This window comes from Nycticebus coucang, chromosome 22, assembly GCF_027406575.1.
Source record: "Nycticebus coucang isolate mNycCou1 chromosome 22, mNycCou1.pri, whole genome shotgun sequence".
Lineage (NCBI taxonomy): Eukaryota > Metazoa > Chordata > Mammalia > Primates > Lorisidae > Nycticebus > Nycticebus coucang.
This window is the reverse complement of record NC_069801.1, coordinates 50,075,366-50,091,023: the sequence shown is the minus strand read 5'-3', so window position 1 is coordinate 50,091,023 and position 15,658 is coordinate 50,075,366. Positions and strand designations below refer to the sequence as shown.

Sequence of the window (15,658 nt, the reverse complement as noted above, 5' to 3'; positions counted from 1 at the left end):
GAGTGTCAGAAGACCTAAGTTTTAGTCTCACTTCTGCTTGAGCAGGAAGATCAATGACCAGCTCCGCCACTCATTCAATGATGATTAGGAATGCTTAAGAACTAAGCATGGAATTAAAAAATACTGAATATCTAATCTTCCTCCCGTGAGGAGAGAAAAAAACTCAATTGACCCAAGTCCAAAACATCAGTGCCATTTGCCTATAGGGCATGAGGGTAGAAGGAGAATATAAAATCCTTTCTGAAAAAGATCACCCACAAATCCTGACAGTACAGATTCTTGAAATGTGAGGCACATATCAAGATCTATGCAGAGCTAAGAGGATCAGAGGACCAGGAAGAAATAGTGGACCCAATAGAACAGCAGCAGGGATAGGGCTCATCCAGTCCGACAGCTAAAAGAGGCTGAGAAGCCTTCTGTGGGTGCAGGCCAGTAGGAGCATAGCTAACCCTTTAGGCTTATGTCCAAGGCCTTCTGAATTCTGGCCCCCACCTGCTTCTCCAGCTCCTATCAAGTCACTCAGAGTGACACTAAGCTACTCCTATTCCCATCCTTGAACTGACTACATGCCTTATTTATTTATTTTTTTTCTTAGGTATCTCTGCTGTCTGGAATGTACTATCCATGAATCTCTGCCTAGTAAACACATCCTCATCCTTTAAACTCCATTTCAGAACTCACAACCTCTCTGAAGTCTTCCTTGATCCTCATCCTTCCTCCCTTCAAGAACAAATCCTTCCTGCTGTGACTTCACAGCATTGTTCACGTTCTTTTCCTGTCATGTATACAAAATATAACTGTATTATGACTTACATAATTATCACTTATCAGTCATCTCCCACAAACTTTGACATCCTACGAGGCAGGGACCTTATTTTCACTTATGTACCCAGGTGACTAGCACAGGGCCTGCTGTGGACATGGGCTTTTCTTCTTTTTCCTAGGGATGGCCCTTGCACCCTGTACCACATTAAGGGTAACCATGAGCTGGGAGACCAGAAAGACCATATTTTGCTGTGTCAGATCAAGAAATTTCCTCTACTTAGAGAAGAATCCTGAAAAATAAATTGTTTATATTGAAGTAATCCCCAAAGTTCTGTTTTAAATTAGCTATGAAAAACCAGAACATGGTGGCCAGGTTAAAGCAATATTCATACTAAAAATAAAAGTTCTTAAAAACAATGAACTTAAAAAAAAAAAAAACAACAATGAACTTTAGTTGGATAGAAGAAGAGTTCACATTTCAAAAAAAAAAAGATCTGGTTGGTTAAGTATGACCAAAGTCAACAAATGTGAAACCCAAGCATTCAAAGAAATGACAGGAACTAGTAGCTAGAGTTGACCTGGCCTTCCCAAGTTCTCAGGTTCCACTGGATCTTACTTGGACCAAATCTTGCTTAATATCATATGCCAGACCTTGAAAAGCACTACCTGATTTAATGGGATTTGTTATAATAAACTTGAAGCCTGGCTCGGCGCCTGTGGCTCAAGCGGCTAAGTGCCAGCCATATACACCTGAGGTGGAGGGTTCAAATCTAGCCCAGGCCACCAAACAAGAATGATGGCTGCAACCAAAAAAAAAAACAAAAACTGGGCGTTGTGGCGGGCACTTGTAATCCCAGCTACTTGGGAGGCAGAGACAGGAGAATCGCTTGAGCCCAGGAGTTGGCAGTTGCTGTGAACTGTGATGCTACAGCACTCTACCTAGGGTGACAGCTTGAGGCTCTGTCTCAAAAAAAAACAAAAAACTCGAAGCTTTGAAAAGAAATTGAGTATGTGAGAAAGTATTTAAATAAAAAAAGTGAAAGCAGAGTATAAAAGATGCTCTTTCTGGGCAGTGCCTGTGGCTCAGTGGGTAGGGCGCTGGCCCCATATACCAAGGGTGGCGGGTTCAAACCCGACTCTGGCCAAACTGCAACAACAACAAAAAAATAGCTGGGCGTTGTGGCAGTCACCTATAGTCCCACCTACTCGGGAAGCTGAGGCAAGAGAATTGCTTAAGCCCAGAAGTTGGAGGTTGCTGTGAGCTGTGTGATGCCATGGCACTCTACAGAGGGTGATAGAATGAGACTGTGTCTCTACCAAAAAAAAGATGCACTTTCTGCGCCATAAAGGAACTTGTATGCTCAAGGCTCAGCACCTGTAGCTCAGCAGCTAGGGCACCAGCCATAGCTGCTGGTGGGTTTGAATTCATCCCAGGCCTGCCAAACAACAATGACAACTACAACCAAAAAACTAGCCAGGCGTTGTGGCGGGTGTCTGCAGAACCAGCTACTTGGGAGGCTGAGGCAAGAGAATCACTTAAGCCCAAGAGTTGGAGGTTGCTGTGAGCTGTGATGCCATAGCACTCTACCCAGGGCAACAGCTTGAGACTCTGCCTCAAAAAACAAACAAACAAACAAACAAAAACTTGTATGCTCGTTAGATATTTGACTAAACCAATCACTGAAGATTTCATGATGTTTGAAATAAAAAAAAAAAATCTGTTCCTTTTAACTTTACTCTTCTGTTTACTTTTTGAAGCATTGCTGAGAACTATTAGAGAAAAAGAACCAGTGACGGGGCATAGATCGCTTATGAGTAATGGCAAATGAAGTGTGTTTTGGAGGGATGCAGAGGACAAAACGTATGCATCCCACACATGGGGCCTGGTCATCTGAGCTGGCAGGCTATGAGGGTTACAATAGAGAGTGGGATTGGGGAGGAGGTGAACACTTCACCCACAGCTGACACCTCCTGAGCAGGGCCCTGGACAGGGAGGCCTTGCCACTCCGGACCCCTTGTAGTTGTTCCTGACTTCTGCTGTACTGCCGTGTGCATTTGGCTCTTCTGAAGTGAGGAAGGCTAAGTCAAAGTCCAGTACCCTCTAATTTGCTCAATTTTCGGTGTAGATTTTTCTGGCAGGGGCAGGCCTTACCCACTCAAATCTCCAAGTCAGTGGCCAGGTAGGAAGAGAGAGGGCAACTTTCAAATCTCTAAAATGGCAGCCTGGTACAGTTGCCTAAGTGTGATGAGATTATAATAAAAGATCACTTTCCAATAGAAGCTTAGTTTCCCTACTGGGTCCTTTGGTCTCAGTTTTTTCTTTTCTTTTTTTTTTTTTTTTTGAGACAGAGTCTCATTACGTTGCCTTCGGTAGAGTGCCGTGGCACATAGCTCACAGCAACCTCAAACTCTTGGGCTTAAGTGATTCTCTTGCCTCAGCCTCCCAAGTAGCTGGGACTACAGGCGCCTGCCACAACCTCGGCTATTTTTTGGTTGTAGTTGTCATTGTTGCTTGGTGGGCCTGGGCTGGATTTGAACCTGCCAGCTCTGGTGTATGTGGCTGGCGCTCTAGCCGCTGAGCTACAGGTGCTGAGCCGGTCTCATTTTTCTTTGTGAGCCTTTGCTGATTTCAGTGAGAGAAAGAAGGTGTGTGTGAATGTGTGTGTGTGTGTGTGAAAAAGAGAGAGAGAGAGAGTGTGTATGTATTCTGGGTTAGTTAAAAACCTCACAGAATTCAACCACACAGAAACCTCAGTCAAAAAAAAAATTTTTTTTAAGGGGCAGTGCCTGTGGCTCAGAGGAGTAGGGCGCCAGCCCCATATGCCAGAGGTGGTGGGTTCAAACCCAGCCCCGGCCAAAAAAATAAAGAAAATTTTTTTTTAAGATTGTAGGAGAAATGGACAAATGATGTCAAAAGGAGATGTCAAGAATGCCATGTTTTAAAACTTACATAAAACTTCCAGCTCCTATGCCGTCTGCTCCACTGTCTGTACTTCTGCTGCTACTTCGTTCCGTACCCCATCAAAGCCAGAGAGCACTGGGAGGAGCTGAGAGCCAGATGTGGCTTCTTCTCAAAACTGTCTGAGAATCCTAATGCTGGGGACTCAGCCCGTCACTATTTCCACATCTGAGACCGTGGAGCTAATGGTAGCACGGGCTGAACTCTGGGTCCCTTTAGGGCCACACCAGTCCAGTCAGCACAGCCGAGGAGGAGTCGTGACCCCAGCCTTCCCAGTTGAGATGGGATTTCGGCCTCTGGATCTCGTGGGCAGCAGCCTGATGCAGCAGCAGGAGCTCCTGGGGTGCAGACAGACAGTTCTGAGTTCTCCACGCACTGGTCGTGTGACTTTAAATAAGTTCATGTGGCTTGGCGCCTGTGGCTCAAGCGGCTAAGGCGCCAGCCACATACACCTGAGCTGGCAGGTTCGAATCCAGCCAGGGCCTGCCAAACAACAATGACAGCTGCAACCAAAAAATAGCTGGGCGTTGTTGGAGGCGCCTGTAGTCCCAGTTACTTGGGAGGCAAAGGCAGGAGAATTGCTTGAGCCCAGGAGTTGGAGGTTGCTGTGAGCTTCAGCGACAGCTTGAGGCGCTGTCTCAAAAAAATAAAAAAAGTTCACATCTGGGCCTCAGGTTCCTTTATTAGTAAAAGCGAACTAATCCGTACACTGACTCCTTCTCAAGTTTGTTATGGGAGAGGATTTTGCAAACTGCTAAATGCAGATGTGAGTGTTTAAATTTTTGCAGGAGACAAGGCTTCTAAGTCCTGTAAAATCTGTCTCCTTCTTATTTTTCTGTTCCTTAACTGGATTACTACAGTTGTGACTTCTTTCCCTGTTTCCAGGCTAGGTCACCTCCAACTCATTCTCCATCATGCCGTCAGTATTATGTTTCTGAAACACAAACCTGGCAACAATAATAATAGTAATGATGAGGGCTAACATTTATGGTGTACTCGCTATTTGCCTGGATTCAGTTTTCTTAAAATCCAGCATTCAGAATGAAGGTCAGACTCCTTGGCTTAGCACGCCTTCCTGATCTTGTTCTTAATTTCTTCTCTAACCTCCCTTGAGTGAACCCAAGCCTTTCCCAATATATTGTGTTATTTTATAGTTCTTGTTGTTGTTCTAACTTGATCCTATTTGTTCTTTGAACTCGGTCCTACCTTCACTGACCACAGAGAGGCCTTCTTTGCCCTTGACTGATCAAGCTGGCTGAATCACCCCCTGTCCTCAGCTCCCACACAAAACACCCCATGCCCAGCATTTAGCAAATGCCCTGGCCTCGTTGGAGCTTTCATTTGTTCTCCTCACCAAGTTCAGTGCCCTGGCCAAAAACTACAAAAAAAAAAAATATGTCCAGAATCAGATCACTTTTGATTACTTCTACCAGCGTAAGCTGGTTCAAGCCATCGCTGTATCTTGTCTACATGATCGCATTAATAAAAATGGCTAACATGTATATAACACTTACTGTGTGCCAGGCACTCTCTTGTGCTTTACCTATACTGACTCATTAACTCTTCATAATAACTCTGTGAGGTAGATATTACTATCACCTCAACTTACAAAAGGGGAAACCAACGCCCAAGGAGGTTGAGTGACTTGCCCAAAACTCAGACGGTAAGGAAGGGAACTGTTCTCCATACTTCTTCCACTCTCGCCCCTGAGCAATCCCAATGGAACATCTGTTAGAGTATATCCATTCTTTTTTTTTTTTGTAGAGACAGAGTCTCACTTTATGGCCCTCGGTAGAGTGCCGTGGCCTCACACAGCTCACAGCAACCTCCAACTCCTGGGCTTAAGCGATTCTCTTGCCTCAGCCTCCCGAGTAGCTGGGACTACAGGCGCCCGCCACAATGCCCGGCTATTTTTTGGTTGCAGTTTGGCCGGGGCCAGGTTTGAACCCACCACCCTCGGTATATGGGGCCGGCGCCCTACTCACTGAGCCACAGGCGCCGCCCGAGTATATCCATTCTTTACTGAAGACTCTTTGATGGCTCTCCATTTTACTCAAGTAAAATTAAGACCTCATAATACCTCCGATGTTCTTTTTTTTTTTTTCCAGGAAAAAAATCTTTATTCTCCATCAAGCCTCCCACTCCACTTCCCCCACGTGACTCTTTTGTTTTCCTCCAGCAAATGTTGTGTGATAAACCCCAGATAACTCCTTATCCAGAAAGTTGGATTGAGCCATAGGCAGAAGATGAAAGGATGAAAGACTATTCTTCGTCTTTCTCCTTGTACTTATGCCAACTCTCTGCTCCAGTTTCTCTTGGCCCCACTAACCACTGATCGCCAGGGCAGGAGCAGGAGGTAGAGCTGGTACCAGGGTGATAGGATGAGATCCCATCTTCATGGTCCTTTCACAGCACACCCCTTTGGAACCTGGTCCTCTCCTATATGGTCTGACCCTGTGGAAAAAGGGTTCTCAGGAGGCCTTGATCTCCATAGTAGTCCTTTGGTTTTTCCATCCTTCATGACTAGGTTCATCAGAGGTTCCATTACTGGAGTGTCTATCATGGGGGTTTTGGCCTTTGGGTGGTTTAGTCCTCCAAAGATGCAAGCTACTATGCTCTGGCCCTGCCAAGGTCCCCTCCAAACTTATATAGTCTTCTGAGAGGCCCACCTCTTGTGGCCTGGCTCTTTGGTATTCAGGCTCTTTGTAATCTAGCCCTCTAGGAAACTTCTCAATATGTGGGTCCTCACAGAGTATATGAAGTTGTGTCTTGGCCTTCCTGGAACAGTGGTCCCTAGGTTTGAGGCATCCAGGGGTCTGGTCCTCCAGGAGTTTCTTCTGCAGCTGTACTCCATTGTCTGGCTCTTTGGTGAACCTGTCCTCCACAGCCTGGCTGTCTGATGGCATAGGAAACTATGGTCTAGCCCTCCTATAGCATGTTTCCCTACACTTAGCTCTAGCTGGTTTTTGTGTAGGGGACAGACTTTCTGAAGATTTGTGGGGTGATTTGACTCTCTGGCAGGAGTCATCTAGCTCTCCAGTGGTCTTGTCTCTGTAGAACTGGTCCTTTAGTGATGGGTTTGCTTGTGACTGGTCACTGTCACAGACCTGTCCTCCATGGTCTGGGTGCATGCAGGGCTTGTCTCTGGTCTGACCTGTTTCTGGGGATCTCAGTGTTTGCTTGAGCATCAGGTACTCCTTACGGCTATTGATGGCCTGTTGCAGCCATAGCAGCTCCATGGCCAAGTGGCTGCGGTGGTATTGGAGCTCCTGAAGCTGAGGCTGGCTGTGAAGCAGTCCTGGACCTGTGGCTGGGTTCTTCATCCTTATCATGTCTCCAATTTCTTCCTGGCTGGTTTTCCTGCTCCGGTCAGTCTGAAGCCAGGGGCCATCACCTCGGCAGAGATTTCCTGGGTTTGCTGAGCTCTCTCCTGACTTCTTGAACACCATCTCCTCCCAGATGGCCTCTCTTTCAGCCTCTTTACATGAGAAGTGGCTCCTCAGTCAGTACCTCCGATGTTCTACCCTAGGGTAGTCAAAGCCCAGTTTGCAGGCCATTCTGGCCCATCACCCATTTTTATTTTTATTTTTTTTATTGTTGGGGATTCATTGAGGGTATAATAAGCCAGTTACACTGATTGCAATTGTTAGGTAAAGTCCCTCTTGCAATCATGTCTTGCCCCCATAAAGTGTGACACACACTAAGGCCCCACCCTTCTCCATCACCCATTTTTATAAATAAAGTTTTATTGGAACACAGCATGCTCACTTGTTTACATTTAGTCTGTGGCTGTTTTCACACTATAGTGGCAGAGTTGAGTAGGGCAAGAGAGACCACATGGTGCACAAAGCCTGAACTATTTACTATCTGGCCCTACAAAAATAAAAGTAAAAGTTTACTGACCCTTGTCCTACAAAATTTGGCTTCCTGATGTCTCTGATGCTGCCCCCGCTGCCCACCTTGATTCTGCTCCAGCCACACTGGCCTCATTGCTTTTCTAAGATTCCACCAGGTATGCTCTGACCTCAGCCTCCACCTGTGCTGTTTTCTCTACCTGGGATGCTGTTCCCCAGGACTTGGAAGCTTTACTCCCTCACACACTTTGGTTCTATATTCACCTTCTCCCCAGGCCTTTGCTGATTGATCATCTTATCTAAAATTGCAATACTGCCCACCTTGTCTAGCCTCTTTCCCTGCCTTATTTTTTTCTGTTGCTCTTAGCGCCATCTGAAACACCAGACATCTTATTATGTATGTGTTTGTTGCCTGTCTCTCCCAGTAGACTGTAGGCTCCCTGAGAGCAGCCATCCTTATTTTGGCACCTTCTGTATGTCTAACACCTAGAACAGTGCCTGGCACAGAGTAGGCATTCAGTAAATATTAGTGGAATGAATGAATGAATGGTATATTTCTTCAGTAGTCTGCTAACTAGTTCCCTTATTTCTGGTTTCTTCTCTCTTCTGGTCCAGCATCCACACTGCTACTGGCAATCCTTCTAAACCCAGAGCTCCTGTCCTTCAGTGACCTCCCCACCACAGAAGAAAGGCTCCCTCCACTGTCACATGTGGCCTTTCCCAACCTGGCCCAGACCCATTCCCTACTCCCAGGCTCTCTTGAGGCCTAGGCTGCACCACACCCAGTCTTTCACCAACTTCTGATGTCCATGTGTGACTCTTTGGCATGTCACATTCTGCTATCCACACTTGGACCATCTCTTTATCTTTTCTCTGCTGCTGCCCATTCCTGTGCATTCCTTTGGAAAACTACCTCAAAGCCTGGCTCACGTGTCACCCCCCTGAGGTCCTCTTATGCCAGATGTCCAGCATACACCCAAATCATGGCTTTTACCACATGGCATGGAGGGGTCCACATTTGGTCCAAATGGAAATCATGAGTTACTAATAGAGCTTGACTTTATGTGTATAACTTTAAAATAATGCAGCTCTCACCCATTAAAAGAAATTAATGAAGATTTGCATTATTTTAAAATGGGTTTTCTAAGTCAGTTGCAAATAGTGTTTACGTTCTTGCCACACGGTGGTGCCAATTTAGCCAGTGAGCAGAAATCTCGGGCATGTCCCGTCAGTGCTGCCTGAACAAGGATGTTTACATGCTCTCATTGCTGTGGCTTCTAATTGGTCTTTGCATTTTAAAATTTCTTTAAATATCTAATGATAACATCATCCAAATATCCCATAAGCAACAGTACTACTTAAGAGTGTCGACATGGCACTGCTGAAAATCAGTTACAATGGGAGGAGTTAGGATGTGATGAAACCCCACCACGTGCCCTCCATAAAACACTAGAGAGGGTACTGAGAATATAGAAAGCGCGGTTACAGACTGATGTTTCCCTAGCACGCATTTCCATAAGAAATATTCCTAAGGGAAAATGAGCACTGCACAATGGGAACTGTGATGCCTGCCCTGTGTGGGAAGGATTTGTTTTTTTCACTTCCTTAGCCATCCATGGAGAGATTCCTAACAACCAGTTTATAGTGTAGCTGCTGTTTTGTTTGGTAGTTAGGTCTGTGAGCAACCTGGGTTCAAATCCTGACTCCACCACTTGCCAGCAGTGTGAACTTGGGCAAGTCATCAACGTTCTGCATCTTCCTTATCTGTGAAATGGGACATAACAGTACCCAGCTCACAGGGCTGCTGTGTGTCCGCTGAGTGGGGATAATCTATTAGGGCTTAGCATAGTGCCTGGGACAGAGTGACGTGCTCATCGGATGTTAGCCAGCCCTCTTCTCTTCATCATCATCGTTGTGGTTATCATCTCTGCTCAGGGCTGAGCCCGCCCCAAGAGGTGGAGACTTACCATCGCCAAGAGCACCCTTTCCCCTTTGCCCCTCCCCGTCTCTGGCACATAGCTAGTCAGAAAACCAGTATGTTTTGCAGCTCTTTGCCAATCTCATTTTGAAATTTGTGGGAAAACTTTTGGGTTTTCCCAAAATAGTAGGAAAAACTATCATAGCTTTGGTGAATCAAGGCTGGCAAGATGTTGGCAGAGCCTTCGGGGACCTGCCCTCCCCTCTGCCACATCCACCTCGCCTTCCCTGGGCTATTCTGACAACCTCCTCACATCTCTGGGACCTTCCTTCACAAGGACCTCCTGCCTGAAACATGGCACCCCGTGAGCCAGACCCAAAGTTCTCTCCTACATCTTCCCTTCAAATCTTAGAGACCTGGGCTCAATGGGAGGCACCCCTCCTCCTGCCCCTCAGAAGGTACTCTTGCCATCTTTGTGAATAGGATATGTTAGGGACAAGTAAAAAGATGAAAAGGGCTAGAAACGGATTATAGGGACACTTTCTCCTTGATGTGGCATTTGGCTGGGAAGCCTTGGGGTGACCAATTTGGAGAGCTGAAGACGGAGATTGCTTCTGACTAGAAGACTCTGGCCTGGGATCACTGGAGCATCTGGGCATGCCTGTAAGAGGCAGAGTGGGGATCCATTAGTTGGGGTTCTCCAGAGCAACAGAACTGATAGGATTATGTATGTATGAAGAGATTCATCATGAGGAATTGGCATGTGTGATTATGGAAGCTGAGAAGTCCCACTTTCTGCCGTCTGCAAGTGGGAGGCCCAGGAAAGTCAGTGTTGTGTTTCTGTCAGGGCCTGAGAACCAGTGGGGAGCTGATAGTCCAGTATGGCGGCAGGAGAAGACCAGTGTCTCAACTCAAGCTGTCAGGTAGAGAGCAAATTCACCCTTCTTGCCTTTTAGTTTCATTCAGTCCCTCGGGAGATTGGATGAGGCCCACACACTTTTCAAATGCTAATCACATCCTGAAACACCCTTACAGATATACCCAGAAATAATCTTTACCCAAATATCTGGGCATCCTGTGATCCAGTCATGTTGACACACAAATGAAATTAACCATTCCAAGGAGGTATTTCCTGAGCTTCATCTCTGCCAGGGTTCAGAATCTTTTTCGCATGGTCTTCTAAGAGAATTTAGCTACCAAATTGCATTTTAAAAGCAATTTATTATTTCTTTTCTCTGTTAAACACACACATACACACACACACACATAAAAGCATGAGTGTATAAACCAGGGGGCAGGGAGCTGAAGGAAGGATTGTTGGGGTAAAAGGTGAGGTGGGAGATACATGCCTTCCAGTGGTCTAGAGTTCAGAGGTACTGGCTTGGGTAATGCTCTGAAAAGAGCCCTGGAAACTCGGACATTTGCTCTTAGCTCAGCCACTAATCGGCTGTGTGACCTTAAGGAAGTCATTTCTTTCAAGCCTCAGTTTTGACATTGAGGGGAGTCTGGGAATTTCTGATCTCTACAACCCCAGATGAGTTTTCTCCCCTTCTGCTGCCATTGGGCCCCATCAGCCATGCTCAAGTTCCAGAGAGATACCAAGTCTTTGCCCCTGGCTCCTCAAACATGAGCCTACACAAAATGACTCTTGCTACATTATTTGTTAATAAGGAAATGATAAAAGGAGCTGCCCTTTCTGCACCATCTCTCATATGCCAAGCAGTGTGCCAGGGACCTTTATGAACATTATGTACAATTCTTACAGTGCCTCGGGGTAGAATTTTTTTTTTAATCTTGATACTGGAAATTGATTACATCTCTCCATTAGTAGCATTTGACTATTAGCGTTGATCCCCGCAATGTTCTTTTCTGGTTTTAGTCCACCTCACCCTGATATGGTGATTTACAATAAGAAATATATTTTTCAAAAAAAAAAAAAAGAAATATATTTTTCTATCTTCACCCATGGCTCCCAGCAGAGAGCTCCTAAACTCTAGTACAGTGGTTCTCAACCTGTAGGTCGTGACCCACAGGAACTGTATTAAAGGACCATGGCGTTAGGAAGGTTGAGAACCACTGCTCTAGCAATTTGCAATGGGGATACAAGCTGTGTCTTCTGTTCTAGTTTGACCCCAGTTCCTGACACGGAACTCCTAATCCCTTGGAGCGTCCTGGGTGATAGGAGTGTCTTTTGTTCTAATAAGGTGACTCTTAATGGATTCCTAAATGGGTCACCAGAGAGACCAAGTTGCGATTAGAAGGTTGAAATTGTCAACCCAACTCCACCCCCAGGAACAGGAGCAGGTCTGAAGTTTGAGTTAATCTATCATACCTACATGATGAAGTTCATATAAAAATCCCTGAACTAGGCCTTTCTTTGTCCCAGCAATTAAGGCCTGTTCACTGTCTATAGTGAACCTATCTTGCTTTGCAAACCAGTACCTTGCTCTTACTCTGTAAATCTATCTTTCTCTTTCTCAATAAACTTTGTTTCATGCTTGCCTTACTTTGGGGCATCTAGTCATTATTTGACCAATGTTGGGGTTCTGGGGAGACCCCAACACAGGCTGGGGGCTTACAAGGGAGATGGCACTGAAGGAAGAAGGAGACTTCACACCAACTTAATGTATAAAGTCTGGGTAGCCTGGAGAGGCATACACTGTCTCACATACTGAGTGGCAGTTTGAGACAGAGCATTAGCACTTGGAAACCTCGCATTGATCTCTAAAACAAAGCATTGTGAAAAAATGCAAAGGTGTCAAAATTCAAAAATAGGATTAAAAAGGATCCCAATCCCTCCTCTACCAAAGGGGGAGTACAGAGTAACAGCTGGATAATTGGGAACATAGGGTAATAAATCGTCAACAATGGCCCAATAACACATTTAGAAAAGGGGGAAAGGAAAACAAGTTTCATCTCCACTGGGCAGACACCTAGCTTCCCTAATCTAACTGCTGATCAGGAGTCCAAAGTTCTCAGCCTGAATGCCTGCTGATTCTCATGCAGGGATGGGTTATTTTTTTTGTGTGTGTGTTGTTATTTTTTAATAGAGACCACATTACTTCATTTGTCACTGCAAATAATAAATGAGAGGCAATAATTCAAGAGGGCCTCAGAAAGCTTTTTCATCCACAAAATAATAAAGGATAAGCACCTTCACCACCCAAGCATTTGGTTGAGTTTTTCTTTTGATCTCTGTTCTCTCACCAACATAAGCATGCTGCTTCCAGATGTAACTCTATCTTCATATTTTCTACTACTTAGGAGGCTAGCCTATCAGTTTGATTTAATAATGTAATGGTGTCCCTAACTTAGCTGAGGAACCTAGACAAGTCTTCTTTGCTTTCAGCTTCATCCCAAGGTCCATGAATGTTTTCTTTAAAAAGCTGCAGGCGAATGAGGTGGAAAGGACAGAGACATGAGATGGAAATCAGCAGAAGGGCAAAGAGTATGGCTCCCACAAAATTAATGGACAACAAACCTCCCAAGGCTGAAAATACAAAAAGCAGAGTGACCCCCGCATAGCTGCGGGGAGTACATGCCTTCAGTTTCTTCTGTAACATGGGCCCCAGGGCAAAAATCTGGATGGCAAACGTCACCATGATGAAGGCATGCAGGGACCGGGGAAGGCGTGAGGCCAGGCAAACAGAAGCAAAGATGGCCATGTTCAAGGACAGCGTGCTGGATACAATGGCAGCATTGGCACCATAGTCAAAGAAGATAAGGTGGCCTAACAGCATGAAGACTGACGTGGTATAGATGGTGTCAGTGCTGACGGACTCTGTCAAGGTCTTCAGCACTGGGGAAAAGCCATAGGTGAAAGTAATAAAGACTAGGGCACTCTTCAGGTCAGCCCACCGGGTCCGTCCACTCTTCTTCCGTCCTTCACCTCCATCAATGAGATCAAACAAAACATACCCAATCAGTGAGGAAGCCAGGCCAGTCCCAAAAAGCCAGTGGGGGGCTAGAAGACCTTCATCCATATACCACCAGATAACCACAAAAACACAGACACTGCACAGCTGCTGTACTACCACGCTAGACTCAAATACTACAGCCCAATATTGATATTTCCGAGCATAGATGTTCTTCCGGAGTTCTTCCAGGAACCGCCGGTCCACATAGTTATCAGGGAAAGGCTGTCGCTCATACAAGACCTTCTGCCACTTAGCTTCCTTGGTGTTAGTTACAGGTTGGGCACACATCATCCCTTCCCTCAAGCTTAGGCCAGTCGAATCTCCTTCACAGAGGTCCATGTGGTTCTTCTTCATCATGTTTTGAAATAAGACCTCTCTGGAAATCTCATGCTATGTTTGATACTCTACTGGCCTTTCCTTGTTTTCAAAGGCAGCAACCCAGGCTAGGCCTGCAATAGATGAGTTTGTTCTCTGCAGCAGGACAACACAGCCAAGTTCCGGTGAGCTAGGAGGGGTGCATGGCCAGGGAAGGGCAGCCGCCGGCCTCCTTCCCCATCCAGGGCGCCGGGGGTTGCGACGGCAGCTCGCAGGGATGGTTTTGATGACATTACCCTGTCTGGGCTGCCTCTGGGTTCCTTTCATCTTCAATAGTCTTGATAAGGAGCTGCAGGAATGGTCCACCTTCATGCTTTACCCTGAATTGGAGGGCTGGAAAAGAGATTAACCTATCCACCTCCCACAGACCAAGAGCACCCCAGGAATTGAGGATGCAGACAGCTGCCTGAACCCTGACATTTTAGGAGACAGATAGCTGTCTTGAAACTCACCGGTTCTACCCAGAATTGGCATCAGAAGAGAGTAGGAGAGCACAGAGCATTCCAAAGCATTCTGAAGCTTACAAAGTCATGCCTAAGCTGACCTTAAAAGAATGGGTAGGAAAGGAAAAGGGAAGAGCTCGTTCTGCAGAGGAAATAGGACGTGGAAAACACCTATGTATGATATACAGACCAGCAAGGATTATGCTAGATGACCCAGGGATGATACAGATCCTGAATGATAAAGTGAAAAGATAATCTGATGACCTTACAATTCTACTTTTGGTATATACTCTCGAAATTGAAGACAGGTACTCAAATACATGTACACACATTTTTATAGCTGCATCATTCACTGTAGCCTCAACATGGAAACAACCCAAATATCCATTAGTGGAGCAATGGAAAAACAAATTATGGTATTTACCTGCAGTATATTCCATACACACATAATGAAATACTATTTAGCCATAAAAATGAATAAGTATGATATATCATACAACATGAATGAACCTTAAAGACATTATGCTAAGCAAAATAGCCCCACATAAAGGTCACATGTTCTGTGCCTTCATTAGATTAGTTGTGTCCAAGCTGGGGCCTGTGGGCTGCATGCAGATCTTGGGAGGACTTTCTTTGTTCATCTATGACAGTGGTTCTCAACCTTCCTAATGCCCTGGCCCTTTAATAAAGTTCCTGTGGGTTGCGATCCACAGGTTGAGAACCGCTGATCTATGGTGTCAGATATCACAAATAATATGCACGAAACTTTTTTTTTAATTTTTGCTAATAAGCTTTTGTTAGTATTTGTGTATTTAATGTATGGCCCAAGACAACTCCTATTCTTCCAATGTGGGGCAGAGAAAAAAAAAGGCTGGACACCCCTGGTAGATAAATAATCTGATAGGAATAGAGAAACCCATAGGAAAGCGATACAGATTGGTGAATTCCAGGAACTGGGGGAGTGGGGAGAAACTACTTAATAGGTAAGAGGTTTTACTCTGGAGTAATGAACATGTTTTGGAACTAGATATCAGCCAGTTGTGCACAACATTGGATACTTACTAAATGTCACTCAATTGTTCACTTCAAAGTGGTTAATTTTATGTTATGTGGATTTCATCTTAATAAACTATTTTTTTTTGTTTGTTTTTTGGTTTTTTTTGTAGAGACAGAGTCTTACTTTATGGCCCTCGGTAGAGTGCCATGGCATCACACAGCTCACAGCAACCTCCAACTTCTGGGCTTAAGCGATTCTCTTGCCTCAGCCTCCCGAGTAGCTGGGACTACAGGTGCCCGCCACAACGCCCGGCTATTTTTTGGTTGCAGTTTGGCTGGGGCTGGGTTTGAACCCGCCACCCTCGGCATATGGGGCCAGCGCCCTACTCACTGAGCCACAGGCGCCGCCTTAATAAACTATTTTTAAAACT

General features: G+C 45.4%; 1 protein-coding gene across 1 annotated transcript; it reads right to left on the bottom strand.

Annotated features, from left to right (window-relative positions):
• Positions 1 to 12,807: 12,807 nt before the first annotated feature.
• On the bottom strand, positions 12,808 to 13,753 carry LOC128575141 (phosphatidylinositol N-acetylglucosaminyltransferase subunit C-like). Its single transcript, XM_053576532.1, has one exon. The coding sequence runs from the start codon at positions 13,750 to 13,752 to the stop codon at positions 12,808 to 12,810; it is 945 nt and encodes a 314-aa protein (XP_053432507.1). The 5' UTR covers position 13,753.
• Between the last annotated feature and the right edge of the window lie 1,905 nt (positions 13,754 to 15,658).

Coding starts and splice junctions, on each gene's coding strand:
- LOC128575141 (XM_053576532.1), bottom strand. CDS start 13,752: ATGGACCTCTGTGAAGGAGATTCGACTGGCCTAAGCTTGAGGGAAGGG.